Consider the following 26216-nt stretch of genomic DNA (forward strand, 5'->3'; position numbering starts at 1 on the left):
CACTGACGGCGAATCATTTTCAACACTCGATTTAACTGCTGTCGACGAGTAATATCAAAGTACGTCTCCGATCGAGCATGACGTCGTATTGACGACTCTATGTATTAGGTAAGTACATATTATTTACATGCATCGACAGTGTTATCGGAAGACTCGAACTCTTCGCCTTATCTTATCGTGTTTTTATTTTGTGGCTATTTTAAGTAGGTAGGTACCTACCTAGAACATTTAATAGAGCATTAGAGAAAAACCAGGAAACGAAACAAAATGCTTACGTAGGTAACTAGGTAGGTATATATACTTCGATAGGAACATAAAGGTAATAGAATGGTTAAAGACATGTTTCTGATAATGATCGTTTAATCTTTAGGTAAGTACCTACGTAACAATATAATATACTGTTACGTAGGTACTTACCGTTATACTATCTACCGAGGTACCTATTAGGTATTTGCCTAATGAGTGAACTATTAGGCTGATTAGTGAATAGTGATTACACTAGCCGCTTGCGTAACGTCAGTAGGTACTAAGTATGGAACCTAGTATTCTACCTTTGTTAAATAAATATTTAGAAACTTAATTTTATACTAAATTGAAAAGATATAGAATATAAAATCCGTCAATTTTACGTAGGTACTACCCTACCTTTGAAATAGCCTGGGGTTTGTTGAAAGATTGGGGTGTACCTTATTACCTTTATCAAGCATTATGTATTCAGTACCTAGGTAATATGAAAAATATTCCCAATATTCCCTGTTTTGCTGTCCAACTAAATTACGCAAACTACGGTATGTGGCAGAAAGTAATGTACTTCGACCTTTAGAAGGAGATAGCAGATTTGTAAAGCATTGTCTCGGTCGTTGAGACCGACAAAACGTCATATAGGTATGAGTGACAGAGACAACGCTCTACAAAGCCGAAATATATTCTAAAGTCCGATGTACATTATTTTCTGCCGCGTACTGTACAAGTAGGTACACGGAGAACAGTTTCCAGTTCCCACGGTTGAAATTTGAACAACGGATCTAGGGGCTCTAGTAATCCGAGCGCTAATATTTCCCTTTTGAGCAAATTAACTTGTTTTAGTGTAATATTTTCAATCTGTATATTCTGTACGATTAAATGATATGATCTAAAATAAGAGCACCAGCACCCCCATTTACCAGTGTTAGGAACCTCATCAACAGTCGTTAAATTGTATACCTATAAGTTTATAAGTTTGATTTGTTATTCGTCTGTGATGTGAGATAATCTATGACTCCTATCAGTTATAATTGTCAAACTTATGTCAAACGTGACGGTCATAGATTACTAGGTGACAGTGGTGACTGTAAACAAGTGTACCTACTGTACGGCCGACTAAAAAACAACAAATAAATTTAATGCAATAAATTTAATTAAATTATTCAAAAAGTAAAATACATACAGCATGACTAATGAAGAAATATTACAAGAATATTCCAAATCTATCAACAAGCTGAAAAAGGATAGCGTCAGTGCAGGAATCAAAGAAGATGAGTTTAAGGAAATGTATTTTAAAAGTTTAGAAGATTTAAAAGGCGATGCAAATAATGTTTCAAACAATCGCCACAGGTTTTTTAAGAAGTTAATTCTAGTGCTTTTGTGTCTTAGTATTCTAATATTAACAACTTATAACTTTAAAACTATATATGGATGTATGGTCTGTAAGATGCAGGATTATATATATCCTGGTTTGAGGATGTTGAGGAAGTTTACAATTCCATTCATTTCATTATTCCCTGCATTAACTGGTAAGTGCTTATTTAAAATTGTATAAAACAGCAGTCTTAAATTTCAACAATCAGTTTCATTTTAGTGTCTTAACACTGGATTCCATACTACAGTAGGTAGCTTTTAAATGTATCTTCAAATTCTGGAAACTAATTTATAAAATCACGTCATATTTAATAAAAAATTCAAGTAAATAGTATAGAATTCAGGTGAATATAGAACAAAAAAAGTTAAACATTTATAAAAGCTGAGCTGACTTATCTGTGTATTATGATGATTAATGGCAAAGTTGGGTGACAGCAATGTGGTAAATTGTTACATCAGACAATATTGTAATTTAAAAAGAGCAACTTCTGAGTTTCTTGCTTGCTCTTCTTAGAATCTTCTTTGCAAACCAGTGGTGAAGTCAAAATCACAGAGGATAAGCAACAGTAATTAGTTTTTTTTAAAGAATATTAGCCATGCTAATCAGGATTAATATTCCCCTTTCCCCTCCAATTAAGCGTAAAGCTTGTGCTAGGAGTAGGTATGACAATAGTGCAACAGGTGGGGTTTGAACTGCAGACCTTTCGAAATTCAGTCTGCTCCTCAACCGTTGAGCTATTGAGGCTTGAGTTTAAATTTAGTTGCATTGATTAATATCGCTAATACCATATTATTTCAGAATTGTACCAGGAAACATGTTTGATACAAAACCCATACTTCACAGTGGTTGACATGGACTGCTGGCCGTGCAGCACTGTTAACAATGTTGGAGAGGTGTTTTACCCACAGCCAGTTCACAAACAACAGACTGCTCCATTTATCTACAAGGTATATGTATGCTGCTCAAGTGATTCTTAAGTGAAAGAACTTAAGTAAGCAAAGTAGCTCTCAATGCTGGGCTGGTCATATTTGTTGGAGGACTGACAGAGAATCTGTGAGGTTCTCAAGTGGAGTGTCTCAGGAAACAGAATGTAAGGCTAGGTGGAGCTGTTACATCTTGAAAGTGGCTGGCAAAAGATGCCTTTGCCCAACTGCATTGGATGCATATTGGCTGTTGATGATAGTGATGATTCATGTTGTCAAAGTTATTAAAATCTATTTTATTTAAGTTATCATCTAAGGTGCTTTATGTGGAGCTAGTAGTAGTAATGCCACATTTATGCAAGATATAGATATTGTAGCTAATTCTGTTGTACAATCTGTAAACTAAACTCAAAGGTCAGGTCTAAGTCTAGTGCTATCCTTTTCCACAGGGAGCATTGTGAAAGGGATAGCAATATATTACAGATATCTTTTTATTTTAATTTAGAGATTGTATACAAGTCTGGATGTTGTCTCTAGGGTGCCTATCCACTTCAGCAAATTCATATTATTGATACTTAAATCACAATAATATTTTTTTCACATCATCAATCAAAAAATCAGATTAAGTCTCCTAAACACATCTGCCTTTAGATGAAGAGCACTCTAAAGCTGTAGCAATTTACTCAAGAATTAAGACATTCAATAATATCCTGTTGTTACTAAAAAATATTGGAAATTAAATAGCCCATTGTTTCATGCTAAATTACACATTAATTCTTTTCAGACTGATCAAAATGAAATAGACCTGAATAAATTGAGAAAGTTATATCTTAAACATAAGAACTTGTTTGATAAGGAAAGCCCTAAAATGTTAATAAACAACCAATATTATTGGACACCACAAGATGTTTTCGAGTCTGATTTATTTAAGGAAAATTTATACTTGTGGTAAGATACATTTTAGCTATATAAGCTTAGTCATACACCTAGCAGCAAATTGCGTGCGTTATTTCTTGCGTTTTGTCTGCAGAGATATGACAAAACCCTAATTTGTTTTCTTCCAAGTAATATTTTTACGTTGTAGATAAACACAGAGAATTCAACTCCTAAAGTACGCATATACAAGGTTTTGCATGGAAACAAATCGTAAAATGTTGGCGGGGGACAGGGGAGAATGCTTTGTTGTGATTGGTGGACTTAAGTCACGTAATCAAAACAATGTGCGGAATGAGGGTACCGAACGGGCGTGGGCCGACTTTTATGCTAAGCCTAAGCTTGGCGAGCGGGGGTGTTCGGCTACTAGGCGTCTATAGGTGGTGATCTCAGTAGATAAATTCCGGACATGGAATTACGCGTGCGATTTTCACTTAGCTTGGTCCCAAGGCTAAAACAGATTTTTAACTTGTATTCCTGAGCTGCAATCTTGCACTTGCTGATGTTGTACTTATCGTATGTTTTTTTTTCAGGAAATTCAATAACTATAATGCAGCAAGAATATTACGGCAAGTTATCCCAAGGCCCAAAGTTGTACCAAAATTTGGTCAGAGTACAGAGAGATTTATCATAATTGACTCCAACCATGACAAATTTCATATACCTGATACAGAGTGCAATTACTCTTTCCTTCTTGCACTAAGTGGTTCAAGAATTATTGATTTAAAACCAGCTGAAGAATGTAGACATCAGTGTAAATCTTTTAGGATGGAATTAAAACAATCATATTTATGTAAGTTTTACATTACCTTTGATGTAAATAGTATTTAAATCTACTGTTCTTAAATGTACTGTTTATAATCTAAAATTAGTGAAGTCCTGTAATTTAAATTCCAAGCAATCTCTCCACAGTATTGTGTAATATTTTTAAATAGTGATTAGAGAATTAAGTATTATTAGTACTTAACAATTAATTCTGTAACTTTTATTTTCAGTGTGGTATAATTGGTGGTACTGGAGACCTGTGGTCCAACCTTCAACAGGAAATGAAACTTTCATAGCACATATAGGCTCATATTGTTAAAGAAATAGATTATAATATAGGTACTAAATAAATTAAAAAGACTTTCATGGAATGTACAAAACTCTTATTACTTACCATTACTTTTATTTTGTTATTATCAATTAATACCCAATAATATATTTTTCTAAAATAAATTAACTAGAAATAAATAAATTCATTCAAACTTCTCTCTTAGCCTCTGTTTAAGTAATACAGGGACTAGTGAGATCAGAGCAAAGAGGGTCAGCACGGTAACTGAGGTCCAAGACCAGGCATCACTGGTTGATGTCAATGTGTGTAGAGTTTGGCCAGCCTGAATAGCTACGAATGATGGTGGTGCCACTCCTGAAACCAAAACAATAAAATTATATTACATGATTATAACTCAAATCACTTCTTTTTATCAATTAACACAAAGAACTATGTAATCAATTGTTTCAAGTTAGATCCTGCTTAACTTCATTTTATTTTCTCAAATCCAAAGTCAAAATCTATCCTTAGTGGAGGTCTAGGTTTACATTCCAGAGAAAACCTACTTAGGACATCTCTAGCTGCATAGGTTTGAGCCATATGTCTATTAGACAGTCATATTGCTGCAACAAAATGTATAAACCCAAAGAAACCCAAACTAAAAACCTGTTAATAACAGCTGTAAGCTATGAAATAATTTTTTTCTGCACATGGACCTAAAATAACTAAAAGCTAGTAAAATCTAGTAGTTGTTTACTTAGTAGGTACTCACCAATGAATGTTCCCAAGGCGAATGGTATTAACGGCACTCCAATAACAGGTGCAGACATATTAATAAACCAATTTGGGAAAAATGGTGTCACTCTCAAAAATATTATATAATTGAGCAAGTTGTTTTTATGTTTGGTAACAGCTTTTGACCATTGTGCAGCTCTCTCTGGGAAGAATCTCCTCACTAATTTCTTCCCCAGTAGATTTGATAAAAAGAAACATAAACTTGCACCAATGGCGGAACAACAACAAACTAAAATTAACGCTAAATAGAATGGGAACAAAAATCCTGACAGTATACTCAGGAATATTGATCCTGGTATTGCAAATGTTTGCAAACTGGCATAATAGTTAAGGAGCATTATAAGAGAATCTACGAACTAATAAATGACATACTCACCAACTAGAATGAAAAAGGATACAATATATAAACTAGAAATACTCCCAATAACACTTCATAGAAATATTTGTCCTTGTAGCGATCTAAAACAAGACCTAACTGTTTAGCATCTTCTAGATCCCAGGGCAGTTTTATATGCTGCTTCTCATTCCTAAAATTGGACTGTGATTAGAACTCATCAATAATAATTGTCAACCTCTTTATTTGTTGCAGTAGATTTCTGTCATAATAGGTCATGTGTAACCATGCAACCTTACTGGTACATTCTGTATTGCATCCATTGATATCCATCCATACTAATTTTATAAATGCGAAAGTGTGTCTGTCTGTCTGTCTGCTAGCTTTTCACGACCCATCCGTTCAACAGATTTTGACGAAATTTAGTATAGAGATAGCTTGTATCTGTGGGAAGGATATAGGCTACTTTTTACATCTATGTATGTCATAATGGAACAGTATGGGTGCAATGAAATCCTATACCAGCTTTCATCAGTAACTGCAGGAGCTGCACTTGGTAATTTTACTAATGCAGTGGGCCTGGAGTCATCTAGTCTCTACTGCAAACCATGCTAGTCCAAGATGACTGTGCAGTGTGTACAAGTTACAAAATGATTTCATAAAAGACAGCTAAGGTGTACACATGCTGCATGACTCTGGTGTATACAAATTGCCTGCTCAAAAAAAATAAAACAAGCTGTAAAATTCTGCTTTGCAGCTAATGTGTTAAAAATTAATGACTCAATAAACTTACACTTCCAGTTTTGGAAATTGTTTGTATAAAAGTCCCAATGCTATCAATGATGATATAAAGATTATAGCTACAAGAATAAGAGATTTGGAAGTTGATAATCCTGTTTCTGAGACATCTGTAGTGGCTGAAAGGTCTGAAAATAAAACTACAAATAAAATTATTCTGTTTAAAATACTGGCAGTGTCGAGAAGCCACTTTTAGGTACATCAAAGTTAGGTCTAGTTCCACTAACAGACTACAACTTTGCTTATTACTCAAATATTAAACTTTAAAGTAATTCCCATCATACACTGCACAGATGTGTGTATCACAACTTCACGAGTGAATTATTAATTTGGGTGCAATTTAATTAATAGGTAATACAAACTTTATACATAGATGCTTATAGCATTTTATTTTGTATAAACTAGTCCCAAATATTTGATGACTTTACAAAAAATTAAGGTTTAACAAAGGAAAAATCAAGAACATTATAGTAAAATAGGTAGGTAATCAAGGAAAATTGAAGTAGGTACTTGGGATGGGATAGTACAGTCCAATGGAATCAGTTCTGAGGTTATTATTTCTTGGTCTTATGTTAGACGTGGATGAAACAGAAGGATCTTGAATACCACCTTGAACTAGCGGCGAACGGGATCTTCTGCGATTTGTGTTCATTTTTTGCGATCTGAATATTACAGAGACATTAAACGTAATAAACTGGCACTGGCGCTCAATTAATACTACAATGTTAAGACTTAGAACAGACCTTTCAGTCAGTAAGTTTTAATAAAAAGTTCCGAAAATTAATTAATATTGAGTTTTAAAATGATTGCAAGAAAATGACTTTTCACCACCTTTTCAATTTTTTATTTGTCGGTGTTTTCAATGTTTTCATGTCACGTAATAGACAATACAATACCATAGACAGAATATTGAAATGACAGTACAGTGCGACAAGACTATCTTGGCGCGTGGCGAAAATCGGAAAAAAACGTTGCCGTCAAGTGTCCCCTTTGTTCTTGGGTTTGAATTAGCCTTTATTCTCCAACAGCGACCCCCTATCAATGTCATTCAAGTGCCAAGAGAGCCTTGTCGCACTGTACGACAGTCACAGAGTACTTTGACGACAGTCAACAAGGTTCTTTTCGTTAAAATCGTTATTTTTATTAATAAAATAATATTTTGTGCATAACGAGTACTTAAAGTAAACATACGAAAGAAATTATTACAAGATTAAATAGTAGCACTAATCACATAATTTGAAAGACTTAAAGAATAATTAGTAACAAAAAACAAAAAAAACACCTAAGGAAATTTTCAATGTACCTACCTAGTTACCTAAAAGTCATAAAAGTCAACTACTCTACTAAAACTCAACTCATCAGCCCACATAACCACAACATTTAAGTACCTTTTGATTTGGATTTTTTTTAACAAATTTTGCTGTCTCATATAGGTAACTATATCTGACAAGAATACCCACAAAATAACCGTATAGGTAGGTAAATTACAGCTGGTGTAGGTAGTGTATTTTGGTAAAATATAGATTGAGGATAGGCTAAAATATAAGATTACCTATCTTATGATACATATCGCATATCTATGGCTGTCGGTTACTGTGTAGGTATAGTCTGCGATGTGAGCTGCGGTGAGGCGTGCCCACGCCTCACCGCTCACTAGATGCAATTCTACACATATTAAAGTACCTACCTCTATCTATACAGTTGGGTGCGCGCGCGCTGCCGCGCTTGTTCGCCGTTCGTAATCACGAATCACGATTCGTGTCTCGCTCGGGACTGGAGTCAATCTACGGACGCATCATAAAGTGATCGTGTTTTCAGCGTCGCGACAACGCTTGCGTCTTTTTTAATAAAGAGTAAACATCAGAATGCCTTACAAGTATTAATGGGTAACGTTTTCATAAAATTAACTGGATTAATATTTATGTACAAACGTACCTATGTTTAATGGAAATATGTGACGTGCCAGTGAAAGTCGGATTTGTGTTTCAATTAGAGATGAGGACCTCCGCGGGACCATAGCAATAGCAGATCTACATGGTTTTAAGCACTAAGGTAAATAAAAGATTTAATATAAAATACCTAATTGAAACTTGCCCTTAAGTCAATTTGAGGTATGGTCAGCATATTACTTTCCAATGTTGTAAAAATTATTATTAATTACCTAAATATTTATTTTTAATAAAGTTTTAAGTTTTGAATAAGTAACTAACGAGGTAATAATATAATTTATATGTTAAGTAGGTAGGTAGTAGGTATAGTTAAGTGCAGTATGCAAAAACATGGCAATACAATTAATATTAATAATACAATCTATATTTTCTTTCAAATACACACAATAACGATATAATATCCACTTATTATACCTAGTTATTTTAAATGATTTGTATAATTAACTGTAATTTTACATTAAAATTCACGACTCACAAGAATTTCTTCTCAAACAAGTCTCTCTATTCTTAGAATCTGCAAATGTAGGACTGAATTCCAAGACCTAGACTTACGTAGTGGAATTTAAATTTAATGGTAAATACTTACCATGTTCTTATAGGTACTTCTTACTGTACCTACTTCGAGGATTCCACATAAAATATCATCGATTTTCGATAGCTGTTGCACCTACCTGATTTAAAAAAAATCATATAGATAGCAAAGAGAATTGATATTAAGTATGATATTCAAGATATTTAAGTGCAGATAGGATAAATGAGATATTCGAACTCTTTATTTTCGAACAGCTGTTAGCTTTATGGTTTTGGGGACACAATTTTATTGATATGTAAGTAATACTGTTTCATATTTATCAGACTCGCCTAAAACCTTCTGTTTGTTTAGGTAATGCAAGGAGAGATAGCAAAGCTGTGTTTGGTGATCGCTACCCTGGCGCTCGGGCCCGCAGCGGGTGAGGGCGCGTGCGAGCGGGGGCACACTTGGTGGCACCGCCAGCGAGGCGCCTGCGTGCCCTGCACCCGCTGCGATCCGCACCGCTTCGTCGTCAAGTTCCCCTGCGAACTGCACCGCGACACCATCTGCCAGCCTCTCCGAGAGGTTCGCATCTGGCCCTTCAACACAGAAAAAGACAATGATACCAGTGAAGCAGCCAGTGATTACGAGTATTACGAGTACACGGACTATAGTGGTGAAGTGAAAGAGGAACTCGAGTGGGACGTACAGACCTCGACACTGACTGTTGCTGTGAGTGGGTGTGTAGTGTTCTTTGTGGTAGTGCTAACGTTGACGCTATACCACGCGAAGCAATGGAGGACGTTGAAATTAGCGTTAAAGTCAGGTAACTTACCAATAATATAATTAGCATGTTGTCAGTTGTCTAAATAGTTAGCAATTTTCGGATTTATGAAGTGAAGTTTCTTAACGAACGTTTAGGATGGGGAATTATGACCTAAATCGTAAAGCGAAACGATCCAACGCACCACACAAATGAAACTTGGCTGGGCAGCACATACAGTGAGTAGCCCCCATATGAGTGAGTGAGACAGTACAAGATGTTGTATACAATGAAGTTATTGTATAACATCATAAAAATAGAAAATACTCCATTTCATAGTCCTTATTAAATACCTACATACCTAGTTACCTGTAATATTATATACCTACTTTCGGTACCTTCCTTCAACTGGCATCATTTTAACATACACTGGTAAACATACGATGAAAGTTGGCTACGGTCCATGATAAATCTAGCATATGTAAGTACGTGAAGATAAATCATATCAACATACCTATTGCTGCTGTCGTTAAATACACTTTACAACTAGATTTATGAAAAATACTCATAAAAGAAAACTTTAGCTCATATCAAAGAAAGTAGGTAAAAACGTCGTCTTCGGAGATCATATTATTTGGAAAGAGCCTCATATATATTTTTTAGATACGCTCAAATTTGTTTTCATAAATTGAATATTTATGATGAATAAGATTTTTATACATTCAAGGGTGATAGATATTTATTGAAAGTATACAAATTTTCACGGAAAATATGGTAAGCGTTATGTTTGTAAGTAAAAATGATCGACGACGCTTTATGTAGACTAAAATAGTTCAGAATCAGTGTAAAATCGCAATATGTAGTTATTTGATATGCCAGGTTACAAAGTTGTTATTTTGTCGCGAGAGTTTGTATTGAATTCCGAGCCAGTGAAGGATTTTAAGATTGAATCACGAGCGAAGCGTTTGGTTCAAAAATATAATCCTGAGCGTAGCGAGGAATTCAAAGGCTCGAGTGCAAATAAATTTGTAGCCGTGCAAAACACACAACTTTTTACAGTGCGACAAGGCTATCTTGGCGCGTGGCGAAAATCGGAACTAACGATGCCATCCCCCCCTTGTTCTCGTTGTGTCCCCTTTGTTCTCGTTTGAATATTCTAAGCCTTTGTTCTCCAACAGCACCCCCCTGTCAATATCATTAAAGTGCCAAGAGAGCCTTGCCGCACTGTATCTCACTACAGCGTGAAAAACGCTAGATGCTTGATACAAGAGGCGCCATTACCGTGGAGGTTTCAATGAGAAGTTTAAGTCAGACCGTGAAGGAGGTTCTAATTCAAGAAGATTCTATATAGGTATGAATAAAGTTTTTTTTCGGGTACGATCAGAATTCAAATCTAAAATTCTGAACAGAAAAAATCATAATTCACCGAATTTCATTATAATATTGATTATTCAATAAAGCTGAAGGTAGCTAGCTATGTTTAATTTAATTTAATAAAAATAAAGTGTTCCAACGGGTCACTTAAACTTATACATATAAATAGTACCCAAAGGCTGTAAGGACAAACTGCGTTTTTGAACTATCCGTTATGTGATGTATTTTTTCACAGAAAGTAACAAAAATATTAGAACACAGTTCGTCACGTTCGAATTTCAACTCGTACTTTGCACGCTAGCGAGCAAAATAACCACTTTCCACGCAGATTTCAAAGGGAAAGGAATTCTTTCCAAGCGAATGAGATGAAATATAATGTAACAACACCTAAGTACAATATCAAGCATCATTACCAATATTAAGAAGCATTTTTGTCTGTTAGTTCATCCTTCAATTACGTCGCAATGAAGCAACGGATCGACGTGATCTATTGCATAGGCAAATCTAAGGACCTAGAGAGTGTTATAGACTACTTTTTATCCCGAAAAAACAAAGATTTCCCACGGGATTTTTAAAAACCTTAATCCACGCAGGTGAAGTCGTGGACATCAGCTATTAAGCTATAAAGTATAAACAGTATAACGTACACTAACAACGTACACATATTTTGAGGCAGTAAAATTTTACCTTATATTATTACCCACCCATCTATCTTAGAGTCCCCGCAGACCACAAACTTTTTATCGGCCGATAGTTAGGTTGGTTTCTTAATCGGTATGAAGATGTATGTATGTGCGCAAATTATAACGATTACATCTTCATACTGATTAAGAAACCGACTAAACTATCGGCCGATAAAAAGTTTGTGGTCTGCGGGGACTCTTAGATTTTTGATTTTTCAAAACCGTAATGTACAAACAAAATATAACATACTTGAACAAGGTGTAGAATGTAGATACAGTATTAGCACAAGCATTAGTTTCAATAACAGTTTATTTATTCAGGACGCTGATGTACGAGCGACCTCCATGTTAACTGCGGACAAGGCTTGCCTACTACATTTAGTACTACATATAGTTGAACATAATAATATGTAGTCAACTCTAACGAAACTGACGACGCTTTTTGAATATCAAGAGATACAGCGATTAACATCTACCTCAACGTTGGACATCTAGTCGTATACAATTATTGTTAATCCCTTATAAAACGTAATCAAGTACATTTTTATCTGAGTGTAAATGCGGTTTGCCGTTCTACATTGAGATAATATAGGTGACAAGATGAATACTTAACTACCATAGAAAAAATGTTTGCGTGGTTTACGGTTGTATCAATTAAGATAAATTGTGATTTTGAAGTCGTTAGTTTATCTATCCTCGAAAATACGGCATCAAAAAAGACAACCCAGAATGAGTTTAATGCTCCAAGAAATAAACACCCGAGACTTTTAACAAGTAAATGGTAAATACCTACTCAAATATCTGCCAACTCTAAATTTGTGCGAAACGGCCTCATTTCATGTCTCGGTTTACTAGACACGAGCAAAAGGGTCAGCAACTAGGTTATGGAAATTGGAATCAACGGCAACACCAAGTGTAGAGATTCCTGTGGGAAAAGCTTCAAGCGTGCAAAAAGCGCCTCCTAAATTACAAACATATTATGGGAGATCACATAAATAAAATTTTGGGGAGGAGGCGCAAAATTCGATTGCTGTCCTAAAGACACAGAATACGGTATTTTACACCAAGCGATAAAAATCTAAAAATGTATAAACAAGATAGTATTAGTAAACTAATAAGCAATTACAAATGTTAGTTTCAGTTTATAAAATTAGCCGCCATGTTAATTCCAACTGTGACATCACATGAATTGAAATTGTTATGTATTTCACTAAGAAAACACCGTTGCTTACCAATCCTTACAGCTCATGAACCTAAAAAAAGATGGTGGGTAGTGTTTTCGCTGCAAGATTTGAAATGCAAAACTTTTGATAGTTTATTATCACTTTTTTTTAAGAATATTAGCCATGTTAAATGACTAATATTCCCCTTTCCTCTCCAACTAAGCGTCAGGCTTGTGCTAGGAGTAGGTACGACAATAGTGCAACGGGCGGGGTTTGAACCGTCGACCTTTCGGTTTTCAGTCCACTCCTTTACCGGTTGAGCTATTGAGGCTCAAAACTTTAGGATCAAATTAAGACACTTTTCAAAAAAGCGTAAAATACCCTATTGTAAATAGTGCAATAATTGATCTGACACGAAACAATATCTCTAGCAAAACTGATCTATATAGTAGGATATAATTTATGCTGTAAAAAATATTTTTGCGGCAAGTAAATCGGTTACATCTTGTTTCCAAAAACAAGCTTTTTACAATAAAATACGTGCAAGTGGATTGTTGAATAAAATTATTGTGTTTGTCCCAGCCGCCCACTGAAGGCGCCATGAATCAATACGGCTCCGTATAGACTAGCCCACACAAAGTTCGCTGTTCGAGTGTTCTTTCACATCGCTGATCGCATCGTAAATCTAGCTTAGCTTCGGCGCGGTCGTAGAGAGTAGAGACGCCCAGCAACGCAGGCGCAACTCCGCGTAAACAATACGAGTTTGTTTGAACATGTGCGGTACTAATTTCGACCTGCGTGGCCGGCTTCGGAACAATAGCTAACGGTGTTTTTTGTTTGCGTTGCTTACCATAACCAGAGTACAGTACGTAGCATTATGCAGCCTCAATGCCCCATTTGTTTTCAGCGTTTGTTTAAATGGTTGGCATTCAATAAAATAATGAGTTATTAGTTCTTGTTTTGAGTTTTCATTTTGTTTACAAAAATTGTATGTTGATAATAATTGTTTTTTGCTGACCGTACCTACTTATTAATTGCCAAAATAAGCAAGGGGAAAATAATTGCGTTATTCTTACGAGGCGATGAATAAATTGGATAAGTTGATGTGCAGGCTGGTATAATCACTCACGTTAAAGAGGCTATAAAAATATTTAATGCATTCTTATTGCACGCGATACACTTTCACTTGACACCGTTTTTATCAGCACGGTGTCTAACTCTTAACTGCGTTCCTTCTGTTCACGCATTGGTACCTACCAATGCGTGAACATATACACCAAATAGGTAGCTACATAATAGAAATCCTCCAGAACATTTTTCAGAATATCAATTTGGCAAACATAATAATATGTATTATGTGGAATTCAATAAGCTAAATAATAAAATCACCAATTTTCAAAACACCCAGAAAACTTTCCAGGCAAAAATAACCAAATGACTAGTAGTTTTGAGTTTTCAACTTTATCTTGTTAACAAAATGAAGACAGCTGCTGACTTGCTTGTTGCTTGCTGTTCATGTAGTAGGTTTATCGGTGTAGCTTCTGTTGCGCAGTTTTGTGTTCCAGGCTTGACAGGATTTTATTGGTTTATCGCAGATGTACAAGATTTATCAGCGAAGCTGAAACTGATGGAAGCGGGAGCAGAAACGCCGGCCGAGCCGGTACCCACCGAGCATCACATCTACTGCAACATACACGTGGGCAAAGATGCTTTGTTAGGTAAGGGATAAACATTTTATCTAATTTATTATTTACTAGCTGATGCCCGCGACTTCGTCCACGTGGAATTAGGTTTTTTAAAAATCCCGTGGGAACTCTTTGATTTTCCGGGATAAAATGTGACTCTCCAGGTCTTTATCTATACCCATGCAAAAAATCACGTCAATCCGTTGCACCGGTTTTTTTTTTTTTTTTCCACACAAACAGAAAAAATACTTACAATATTGGTTTCTTGGTGCTCGTAAGCGCTTGGCGGCTTGTCTGAGCACTGCACATTCCTCTGTAGTCTTATACTTACATACATACTATACATACTATTATGAACAAATGTAGGTAGGTAGTTTCAAAATAAAATAATTATGACCGCGTTGCGACGTGATTGAAGGACAAACCAACAAACCAACACACAAACACACTTTCGCATTTATAATAAGGGTACTGATTTTAAAATTAGCTTGTTAGCAACTCGCAACATTACACAACGCATTATTTACACAATTCGCCTAGTCCAGGGTTCAAACCATGTTGAAACTACATATTTCCATGCCTTTCGTTAGGATTGCTCGTAGGTACCTAATAGGTAAGCAAACAGAAACACCTTCGCATTTATAATATTAATACATTTGGAGACGAATAACAGAATTTATAGTCAAAACGCCTCTTAAAACCTTTTGTATATTACCTACCTATATTATCTCTAGTATCATTTAGGTATTAATGTTTAATGAACTTGGAGATCCAGCTTATTTCCAAATACCTGATCTCTCTGAAATGGATGTTAACATAAAGTTCAAAGCTGACTATAAATATTCATCGCTGCCCGCAACAATGGCCTTAACAAAGTTAGTTTTTAATTCTAAAAATAAGCAGACGCGTAAATTCATGACGTTGTTCATACACGGAGGAAGAAAATAAATTCCCAAAAAGGAATTCTAAAGGTTTTGACACACATAACGCGCGATGGAAAAGTGTCCCAGCTGAAGGAATTTGTAAACTGTAATAAGTAAGTATGTACTAGGTACCTAGTAAGGAACTGTACCTACCTCCAAGTTCACGGCTGAGATCAATAGAGCGTTGACTTTTCCTTTCGTGAACTTTACTATAAGTTAAAACGACAAAACCTGTCTCGTTTTAAAAATGGACGTTTCTTAAAAACGTTCCAACTTACAATAAAGGTAGGTCATGAGTTGGAATCACTGGAATATTTTTCAGGAAATGTCTGAACAAAGTCGAAGTTATCAAAGTACTAATATTAGTATAGTCTATAGATCTTAGCCTGAGAAACGTAGAAGCCGAGCTGTTGCATTTGCGCTTAACAGTGTGACATGTTTTGTACAGTTCCTTGTATTAGGTAGTAGGTACAAGTAGTACTCATGTATATGACGTATTGTACGTTGAGACTTGAGACGTCGTACTAGTTTCCTTCGCACGTTCTGTGTGTATAAAGCCTTAAAAAAGTTTACAGCATATCGTACCGAGCTCGTAACTCGTTAGCTGGCGGCTGACACGCGGGCTGGCGGGATTGCGCACAGGTTAAAGGCAAGGATTACTGGCGGCATGCCAGTAATTGAATCCAGTTAAACGTCTAAAATAAGGACACGTGGGCGCTCACGTTCAGTTCGGTTTACTTTTAACCTGGGGTCACATTGACTGCAGTCTGCAGAATTTTTTTCTACATGGGGGCTACTTTAACTGTTTCACAAAAAATATCTTTATTTATAGTCGTATTCTTCGTCGCTTCTTCTCTCTTTGCTGAGGATCGTGATCCTTTTCCATTAATTTTATAATGGCAGGAGTTCTCTTGGGATAATAATATGTGGTGGGTTCCCAGATCCTTCCGCATACAACTCGACCAAGAGATCGAGTGTTTGACTCTTGGGTGTACTGATAAACGGGATCAACGGCTTAACGTGCTCTCCGAGGCACGGAGAACATAGAGAAAACGAAAAAGCCAAATTCAGACCTCCAAAGTCGGTAACACATCCAGTTACCGGCTTGGGTCAACGTTGCTGAACGATTTCGATTGATATGCGTTTGTTAACAAAAACAAAAAATATATTTGCTCCCATGTGTTGCAAATGTTGTAAGTCTCGTAGTCGCACCTCACACTTCTCAAAACTAGTTAGCACTAAAGTAAAATATCTATGGTATCAAATACCACATAAGGCAGTTGAAATCCTCCTCGGTTGTAAGGATCATAATATTCCAATTTATTAGAACTAACCACGAGACGTACATCATCTAGCAATTCAATTCGTTAAGCATATGTAATAAAGTAATTGAGTTTTAACGATATCTAATGGGTCACTTCACTTAACCACGAAACAAAACACTCACTTGAAATAAAGCTTGTTAAGTTTTCAAATATAAATTGACACCTACTTACCTCCTTAATAAAAAAACCTTACAAAATTTAATTCAGTACCTAGCTAATTTTTATTATTATATTTAATAGAGAATATCTACGTAATTTTTTCTGCTGACTCTACTTGTGTTTATTTTGTTAAGGTATGGTTTCAATAAAAAATTGTGTTCTTCTTTTAAATCTTTAGATAACATTGAGCTTTCACTATGTCGTGTCGTATTCCTCGTTGCTGAAGGTGGCGGCCCCTTTCTACTAAGTATTAGCAGGTATTAGGTAGGGTTGCTAACATTTTTTCGGCTGATTAGGTACCTATAGTATTTTTCAGAATAAGTCAAATAAAGTATGTAGGTACATATAGTTTTAAATGTCTATAGTATTAATCTTCTCAGACTCAAGCGCGTTTGGAACCCTCGTAGCTTTAGTTTTAAGTTTGCGAAATAATTATCACCGCTAGGTATCTTACAAATCCAATAACGGGGGTTATGCTTGGTGAAAATGGGTTTTAGGCTGACGCCTAATTTATCTATAATATAGGCCCGGCTCTGAATAACACACACCATCGTCCATCGATTAAACGCAAGTGTTGCCTCGAGAAGCGACGCACGTGCGTTCATTTAGTCGTCATTTGTAATGCAAGCTTGTCTGCCGGGCGCAGCGCACCGCACCGCTTCCGGCCCGAGAGGGTTTCACTCCGCGCCGCCGCGGCCGGGAAGCCTCTCACTTCCTGCTTCGATTTTTGACAATAATAATTAATGATAAACAAACAGTGATCGGGGATTTATTGGGTTCAATAACCCTGCACTTTAAATGACGGCTTGAGCACGCTTGAGGTTGAGAGAGAGCCAGCGCGTGCCAGACCATCCTTATTTTATAAAAGCTGAAAGTTTATCTGCGTATTGTCCCCAATACTAGGAGGAACGTTTGTTTGGATTATGGTCGCTTTGGGAGATAACGTTCCTCCCAGTGTTGGGGACAAAATGCAGATAAACTTTCAGCTTTTATAAAATAAGGAAGATCTAGCATCGCGCTGGCCTTAGGCCATAAGTTTCTGTAGGTACCTAAAAAAGTTGATAGCGTTGGGAGCTCTATAAAAAAATTGTACCATCGAACAAGAAATAACACTTTCTTAATAATTTTTTTTAATTTTCATGGCGGACATTTTGATATTTTTATTATTTGTTGCTATAGCGGCAAATTACACATTCTGTGAAAATGTCAACACTCAGGCTGTGTAACGTGGTTATAATAACAACAATTGCCTAATGTTTACAAAGAACAAGTGTGTATGAAGAATAGTAAATAAAACAACTTCAGTCATGTCACGTTAAATCGTGACTACTTGTAGACATCACTTGTGTTGTGCCCATAGATTGATTTACTAGTATCATTAAAATAAATATCATTGGTTGTACCCGACGATTATACACTCGTAGGAGCTACCCTGCTATTAAATTCTTATATTCATTGGAATTTTATAGCTTCAACTTTTTATTTGATAGTTTTTGCTGTTTAGGTGGTAGTTATGGCATTTACTCGTTAGTCGTTACTTCTCTTATTCTCTCCAAGGGATATGGTTTGCCTCATGCCTGACATAGAAAAAAATAAGTACATACATAGTATCTAATCTAAAATCTAGCCTACGTCTTGTATACCTACCCATCTGTTTATTTGTCTGATATTTCGAACAGTATAACAAACGTCGCTAACCAGCGAACTAAAGTATAAAAATTATGTAGGTAAAACTAGCTGATGCCCGCGACTTCGTACGCGTGGATTTAGGTTTTTAAAAATCTTGTGGGAACTCTTTGATTTTCCGTGATAAAAAGTAGTCTATGTCACTTTCTAGATCTCAAACTGTAGGTACCCATGCAAAACTCACGTCGATCCGTTGCTCCGTTGCGACGTGATTGAAGGACAAACCAACAAACCAACACACTTTCGCATTTATAATAGGGGTAGTGACTAGTGATACTAAAATTATGTACCTAGTAGGTACCTACCTATGTACAAAAAAAATCGTAAATTCTAGTACCTATATTTTCTCGCAATTTAGAGCGAGCAACGCATCAAGAGTTTAGTCTTAAATACTAAGGTACCTATATAGATTAATTTATTCAAAACATCGTTTGGTACATCGATGATTCAAAACGAAGTACCTATTTACATTTTGCTTAGCTAGGCTGTTACTATCATCAAAGTGTGCACCCATTCGAAACCGAAGCAAAAAAAGCCGCCAGCAAAAAAAAAAATTAGGTAGGTAGGTACTGCAACCGAAGATGAATATTATGTAGATTTTGTGAACATCAGGATTTATCAAAGATTTAAGGAGAGTTTGACTGACTTATATCGACTAATCCGAGCTTATGGCTATTGCTAACTCTTGGGAGAATTCAGACACTTATTTTTAACAAACAGCAAGGCTCAGCTAGCTGGTACCTATTTGTTAGGTAAAAATATCCTTATACTTACAACTATCCATATAATAATTATTGGTAGGTTGTGTGAAAGCTACCGGTAGTATGAGGATACCTATAATAATACATAATTCATTTGTGGAGAGTCCCTACCTACTTAAAATATCATAACTACATCATTTTGTTTTATTTAAAATCCATTTGTACATAAAAAGTCTGCTTGGTTACAAAGAAGCTAGAACTATTCATCAATCAGTAAACAAAAAAATAACAAAAAGCAACAACTGCGAACAACTGCAAAGTTAAGTGTCGCTCGCAAACGAATGCAAAAAGACTAACAAAGTAAACAAAAAAATTGCAGAGTCAGAAATACTCTGTTTGAAGTAGAGTCTAAAGATATTTGTTAAACGCTGCTGTATTGTTGAGATGTCTTGACAGCATGTATTATTATGGAAATAGGTTAATAAAAATAGAAAGTAATAGAGTTCCCGGCAGCTTTAATTAGTAGGATGCGTAAAAAATTCTTCAGCTTATAAATATGAACGGATGTAGAGGTAAAACCGTGCGTCACGAGCGGCCCCATTTCTCTCGCCAGGAAATGGTCCAAAAGCTTCCATTCAAGATGTTTGTGCCGTCAATAATAGACTTCAACCAATCTAAACTGTTTATTGACGATCTATCATAAACGCCAGAAACTGACGTACGTACAGAACCATGCATAAGCTTCCACTTTACGATAGCTGTTTGTAGGCACCGGCTACTTATACTGTTGCGCAGGAATATTCGTAATTTATAGTATTGCATTTTTTGCTATGATTTGTTTGAAAGAATATGATTTTCGTTATAATAGGAACTGTAACTGTTAAAAGAACAGAGAGACAAAGAGTAGCCTATGTCACTCTTTAACTACGTGCATGGTCCATGTAAAAGTCAGGATGATGTCGATTCATTATTCCGTTGCAGCGTTACTGAAGGACATACCTAAGTATTAAGTACCTACCAACAATAAAACACATTTTTGTAGTTTAGTAGTGATTTTTCATATGAAAGACAAAATAATCACAGGTAGGTACCATATGTCTCATGAGAAACCAAACCTGACTAGTGACCACTCAGAATACAGTTCTGTATTCTGAGCCTGACCAATATGGGCCGTGTTTAGAATCTCTTAACGCGTATCTACCTGTACCTACCTACTATTATGTGAATTTCCTTTCCTTTCCGGGCCACGGAAGTCGACACACGAGTGCGATATGGACATCTTCTTAACATGCAAAACGTTGGTTGGCGAGTCGTCGGCAAATGTAAAATTAAGTATTTCAATGCTTATTATTTTAACGAACGCATTTAAAATTTCCATTTACCTAAATAGTTTTCCTAATAAAGAAGTTTATTTGCAAGCTATTTTTTTTCTCTTTGGTGAAGAATCATCACAGAAAAGATGAATGATCGGTAGGTATATGTTGAAATGGAGATATCACATACCGGGGTTTTAGATTTCTCCTACCGATACTTTTTAAACAGTGTTCCCGAGTAAAAGCCTAGTTATCACTTATCACACGCAAGAAGTGTAGAGTACCTATTTAGATTCAACGTCGAATGATTAGGATCAATCATCTTTATATAATTATTTATATAGGTAGGTACAATTGATTGATCCTAATTTATCTCATTTCACCGAAATAAATGAAGAAGATTTCGATATTATTTTGAAAACAATCAACGGATATGCTGTAGTAAAATGCATCATAGAGCAATAAAATGGACTGTCACAAATGAAATGTGAAATGGGAAATGGAATGTGTGTGTGGAATGGAGTGGTGTTCACGGAGGTCTACGACAACACCACTGGATGCAACTATACTAAGTATAACAAAACTACGGCTTACGAGTATAGTGTGCATAAAAATATCAACTCATTAGTTCACTAGACACGTACCAATGTATCGCACTCATCTGTGGGTCGGTGTTTAAAGCACGACTAGTAAAAGAAACGCATTCAAATAGTTATTTGTTACCCGTGTTATAAAGGAAAGCTTTTACAACGCGCAGTATGCTTTTTCAAAAAGAAATCTGCTTATTGAAGATTCCTGAAATGATAAAGCTGAAAATCATCATAAGTAGATAGTGCAGCATGGAAGCCATGGGCATTCGGCTCTGCATGTACTTAAGATAGAATAACTAAATACATAGATAAATTATTAGGTGTGTTGGTTTTTTGTTGATTTCGTATCAGTAAAATCTTATTTATGAACCAACGGTACAGTCAGACTACTTACCTAAGTAATTATTGAAATCAATCTTGTAGCACGTTCTAGAAACTGATACTTATACCAGTCGTGATTTGCCAGATTTCCGTAAAAATAACTACGTAGTTTTAAAGCTACCTATATGGGTTTAAAGATCTGTACGGTACACCTATTTAAATTCTTGATACCGTTTAACTTGGAAACATCTGGAAAATCACAGACATAGATATTACCTAGTTTTTAGAACGTATCTACAAAATTTCATTGATTTTAATTTGTTTAAATTCAAATGAGACTAAACTATGTTTGTTTGGAGCGATTGATGGAGAGAGCCCTCTTAAGTATAAAATAGTAATAAAGTCTCTAGTAGCCAGTAGGTATGAAGACGTGATGAATGGGCCTTGAGAGTCAATCAAAACAAGAGAAATGGCAGACGTTGAGACTTGAGTACGGCCCTTATCGTGCTTTAAATATCTCGTCGCACTCAGACTGAACGGCAAATGATTTATTATGTTTATATGTGCAGCTCGCCCATAAACCCGCCAATCGTTGCAAATCGCTCATTCATTGTATGTCCGTACTCGTATAGCTATGGACTGTAATACCGTCTACAAGTTGGGTCAGGGTGCTAGGTCAGTAGTCTATCGACCGGAAAGAAACCAGTCCTCGAATCGGGAGGCGCACCTTCGTGTTCCTGGTGCGCCTCAGACGGTGTGTAGGGATTTTATTGGTCCCCTGAGGTGGGTCCTTAGCAGACGCCGCCCGCGCCGCCTGGGTTGCGCGAACGTGTTTGGCCCCGTAGCTCAGCCACCGCAGGCAATGCGTGGAACATCGTGGGGTTTTAGTCGGTAAGAGTCCGACAAAACCTCCGAAAATAAAATAAAAGGGTGCTAGCCGCTAGGTAAGTAAGTCATCATGATCAACCCATCGCCGGCTCACTACAGAGCACGGGTCTCCTCTCAGAGTGAGAAGGGTTTAGCCATAGTCTACCACGCTGGCCATGTGCGAATTGGTAGACTTCACACACCTTACATTATGGAGAACTCTCAGGCATGCATGTTTCCTTAAGATGTGTTCCTTCACCGTTAAAGCATACTTTAAGCATTTAATTACTTAAAACGCACATAACTCCGAAAAGTTAGAGGTGCGTGCCCGGGATCGAACCCCTGATCTCCGATTAGAAGGCGGACGTCCTAACCACTAGGCTATCACAGCTTATGGTAAGTAAGTACTTAAGTAATTGATGGTATATATTCACATGTATTTATGTATACACCTACATATATACCTACTAACTTGTTTAAAATTCAGTGATTAGGTAGGTAGGTACCTACTATTATTTTACTCTACACTAGGTGATACCGGCGACTTCGTCCGCGTAGATTTAGGTTTTTAAAAATCCCGTGGGCACTCTTTGATTTCGGGATAAAAGTAGTCTTATGTCTTGCAAAAAATCACGTCAATCCATTGCAGCCCTCGCGCCTCTCTACCTGCCTTCTCCACTCCTGTCTCGCTGGCAAGTTACGTACCGATTTCAATGTGTGTATGGTATGTAAAAGGAGAAATTGACTGGCTGACTGACGCTAGGTCGCATACACGATCAACTGATAGCCATACACCGTCAAGTTTACTGGACGCCGCTTCAAGTCCGTTGCAAACTTAACGGTAAACTTGATCGTGTATTGCCAGCGTAACGGCGGTGTTATTCTTAGTTAAAAGTTAAAACAGATAAGTACCTACCTACTTCTAAGATTTAAAATGGTTCGTCTCGCACACCAGACGGTACAAGCTTAGCGAGCGTTTGAAGGTTAAATCAAATTAAAACAGTGAGACTGGAGTTTAGATAGGCAACTTCCTGGAAACACGCCTGAAATAGGCGGTTCTCGCACGTTCCCATACTCTTGCCAATATCGCGGCTGTTTATAAACACAGCCGTTTTATAAACTAACGCACCGATATAAATAGAACTTCAAATAAATTAATTCCTGTAATCTCTTTTTGCTGTAGGAAGAAACCTATGTGCGAATTTCTACATCAGTCATCTGTTTTATGAGAGAAACTTCTAAAAATAATATTAGGATTAGATAGGTAAGGTACCTCATGCCAAAAACATTTGACCTCATGCATTATTATCGCAAGAAAACTCCTACCATTAGATGATAAATGGAAAGGGATAATGACTCTCTGCAGTGAGAAACAAACCCACATAATATTATAGACTGGGAGGGAACGTCCCGAATTTTCAAAAATCCTTTCCTAGCGGATCTCTACGTCATAATAGCTATCTGCATGCCAAATTTCAGCCCGATCCGTCCAGTAGTTTGAGCTGAGATCAGTTAGTCAGTCAGTCAGTCAGTCACCTTTTCCTTTTATATATTTAGATATCCCGGAAAAACAAAATTTCTTGTGGAATTTTAAAAACCGCGCTAAGCCATCATAGGCTAGCGTGAATGTGCGAAACGATACGATTGCCACCGGCGAGTCTCTCGCGATCACACAATTCGCGAGATCACGAATCATTTGCCGAATCCCGATAGTGGAGCCGAACCATAGCCATCATCATAATCAACGCCAGTCGCCAACGGCGTGAAATGCGAATAGCACGGCAGCTGCGAGCCGTTTAGCATTCCACGCGCGCGCGAGCATGCCGTAAATTCAAATACGGTCGCAACAAACCACAATTAGCATAAGCTCGATTTGAAAGGACTTCTTTTTATTGCGGTTGGCAAGTTATGCAAGATCAGTTGCATCTCACGTTCCGGCAGTGCCTATTGAGTAAGCAGGTAAACAAATTAGGTAGGCCGTAGTTGCCTCAAGTTCAAACGCCTTCCTGTTCATTCCGATATTGTAGTTCATACACTTGACGTTGATACCTATAACTACATACCTACGATTTATTTCATTCGGATACAAGTTACCTACTAGTTAGCCCTTGACTGCAATCTCCCCGGGTGGTAAATGATGATGCAGTCTAAGATGGAAGCGGGCTAACCTGGGAAAGTGTATGGCAGTTTTTATTAAACCCTTTTGGTTTCTACATCGGCATCGCACCGGAACGCTAAGTCGCTTGGCGGCATAGCTTTGCCGGTAGGCTGATAACTAGCCAGGGTCGACTCCTCCCACCAGGCCAGAACAGCGAAACCTTAGAAATTATGAAATTCGAAATTTCCACTCAATCAATCAGCCTGTTTGCGTCCACTGCTGGACATAGGCCTTCCCAAGAGCACGCCACCACACACGATCCTCCGCCTTCCTCATCCACCCACTTCCCGCTATCTTCTTAAGGTCTTCATCTTCACTCCCATTAATACCACAGCGCTCACCACTGCACCAGGGGAGGTCGTCAAAATGATCGAAATTTTGCATACTCAGTTGTGTAGAACCTGTTACAGCTACAAAGAGGTACCTATGAAAGAAGTTAAGATGGAAATCTACCTACAGCAAAAAAAATCTTAGTATATTAACCCTTCGGTAGTTGGTACCGCGTGGAATATAAAATCATTATGAGGATTCTTAGATAGTTTTTGGGATACAACCACATGAGTAGATAATACGACTTTTAGGATGACCGTTATTTTCAGCAATTACCCTACCGTATAGGATAGGCTAGTTGCGCGTTCTAACGCGCACCTGACCAGCACAGAGTTCATTGGTATAATTTGACCAGTTAGTTATTTTAAATAAGTAGTATAATAATGCTTATTTCATTGTTACAGGTCCAGCTGCTGGGAAGGGATTAGGCAACGTGTACACAACTCATGAATCATGATAAATTATTATTGACTAACCAACCACCTTAGAACGACGCAAGTACAATTTATAATGAGGAACCTCGCACATCATCTAGGAAGGACTTTGGATTATTTTTCCAATTAAAATATATATTAAATCAAGACTGGGTAGTTTCATTTATAACCATCCATGCTTTGCTTTTTAAAGAGTAACTAGGTAGATAGGTACCTACCTACTTAATAGTAATTTAATGCCGGCTCTTAGTAGAATCTACTTTTTTTTATATAGATATAGCGAGAAAATGAGCAGGCGGGTCACCTGATATTAAGTGATTACTGCCGCCCATGAACATTTGCAGCACCAGAGGAACTGCCGATGCGTTGCCGACCTTTCAGGAATTTGTTGGTCCGCCCCTTGAATAACACCATGTTGTAATCTAGTGGGGACACCGCCGATAGGAGTTGATTCGACAGTTTGCATGAGCGTGTAAAAAAGGATCAAGCACAACGGACAGTAGTATAGTAGAATCCTGACTCCTGACAATCCTTATTACCATAAGCGGCACGGCTTGTCTCGAAGTGTTGTGGTGCAGTAGTCTTATAAGTTCCCGGCAGATGAAATAATTGATAATTTCCAAATTGTCTCTGGTCTGGTTCTGGCTTCGGTCGTGGCTAGTTACCACCCTGCCGGCAAAACCATGCCGCTATACGATTTAGCGTTCCAGTACCCTACGATGCCGCATAGAAACCGATCACGACTATGGGTTTAATGAAACTGCCACACCCTTTTCATTTTAGACTGCATCATCACTTACCATCGGGTGAGATCGCAGTTCGGCTAACTTGTAATTGATAAAAAAGT

General features: G+C 37.0%; 3 protein-coding genes across 7 annotated transcripts; 2 read left to right on the forward strand and 1 right to left on the reverse strand.

The window, feature by feature from the left end:
- Positions 1–17: 17 nt before the first annotated feature.
- Positions 18–4883, forward strand: LOC117982823 (uncharacterized). Of its 2 annotated transcripts, none has more exons than XM_034969250.2 (6): positions 18–108; positions 1429–1772; positions 2417–2565; positions 3326–3489; positions 4008–4267; positions 4470–4883. In XM_034969250.2, exons 2-6 carry the CDS (start codon positions 1430–1432, stop codon positions 4556–4558), a joined length of 1005 nt encoding a protein of 334 aa, XP_034825141.1. In that variant the 5' UTR covers positions 18–108; position 1429; the 3' UTR covers positions 4559–4883. The 2 variants fall into 2 exon arrangements, with proteins under 2 accessions (XP_034825141.1, XP_034825140.1); XM_034969249.2 differs by lacking the exon at positions 18–108 and adding an exon at positions 266–275.
- Positions 4601–7301, reverse strand: stas (Transmembrane protein stas). 4 transcript variants are annotated; one of them, XM_069499061.1, is made up of 6 exons: positions 7178–7290; positions 6945–7096; positions 6430–6562; positions 5701–5829; positions 5280–5617; positions 4601–4882 (listed from the first exon to the last, which is right to left on the reverse strand). In XM_069499061.1, the coding sequence occupies exons 2-6, from the start codon at positions 7084–7086 to the stop codon at positions 4713–4715; spliced, it is 912 nt and encodes a 303-aa protein (XP_069355162.1). In that variant the 5' UTR covers positions 7087–7096; positions 7178–7290; the 3' UTR covers positions 4601–4712. The 4 variants fall into 4 exon arrangements, with proteins under 4 accessions (XP_069355162.1, XP_069355163.1, XP_034825142.1 ...); XM_069499062.1 differs by having other exon boundaries at positions 7044–7096; positions 7178–7285; XM_034969251.2 differs by having other exon boundaries at positions 6945–7301.
- Positions 7302–8118: 817 nt separating this feature from the next.
- wgn (Tumor necrosis factor receptor superfamily member wengen) lies at positions 8119–25518 on the forward strand. Its single transcript, XM_034969256.2, has 4 exons — positions 8119–8486; positions 9267–9720; positions 14473–14595; positions 25340–25518. Exons 1-4 carry the CDS (start codon positions 8469–8471, stop codon positions 25390–25392), a joined length of 648 nt encoding a protein of 215 aa, XP_034825147.1. The 5' UTR covers positions 8119–8468; the 3' UTR covers positions 25393–25518.
- Positions 25519–26216: the final 698 nt, after the last annotated feature.

The sequence above is a fragment of the Maniola hyperantus genome, chromosome 6 (assembly GCF_902806685.2).
Source record: "Maniola hyperantus chromosome 6, iAphHyp1.2, whole genome shotgun sequence".
In the NCBI taxonomy this organism is placed as follows: domain Eukaryota; kingdom Metazoa; phylum Arthropoda; class Insecta; order Lepidoptera; family Nymphalidae; genus Maniola; species Maniola hyperantus.

What these genes read in the sequence shown, in the direction of transcription:
- stas (XM_034969251.2), bottom strand. Translation starts at nt 7,086, where the DNA reads ATGAACACAAATCGCAGAAGATCCCGTTCGCCGCTAGTTCAAGGTGGT. An exon ending in ACTGTACTATCCCATCCCAA is followed by an intron (nt 6,563 to 6,944) that starts GTACCTACTTCA and finishes TTTTATTTTCAG; the next exon opens with ACCTTTCAGCCACTACAGAT. An exon ending in GTATTTCTAGTTTATATATT is followed by an intron (nt 5,618 to 5,700) that starts GTATCCTTTTTC and finishes CTATTATGCCAG; the next exon opens with TTTGCAAACATTTGCAATAC.
- LOC117982823 (XM_034969249.2), top strand. An exon ending in CTGCTCCATTTATCTACAAG is followed by an intron (nt 2,566 to 3,325) that starts GTATATGTATGC and finishes AATTCTTTTCAG; the next exon opens with ACTGATCAAAATGAAATAGA. An exon ending in ATTAAAACAATCATATTTAT is followed by an intron (nt 4,268 to 4,469) that starts GTAAGTTTTACA and finishes TTTTATTTTCAG; the next exon opens with TGTGGTATAATTGGTGGTAC.
- wgn (XM_034969256.2), top strand. An exon ending in GAAATTAGCGTTAAAGTCAG is followed by an intron (nt 9,721 to 14,472) that starts GTAACTTACCAA and finishes GGTTTATCGCAG; the next exon opens with ATGTACAAGATTTATCAGCG. An exon ending in GGGCAAAGATGCTTTGTTAG is followed by an intron (nt 14,596 to 25,339) that starts GTAAGGGATAAA and finishes TCATTGTTACAG; the next exon opens with GTCCAGCTGCTGGGAAGGGA.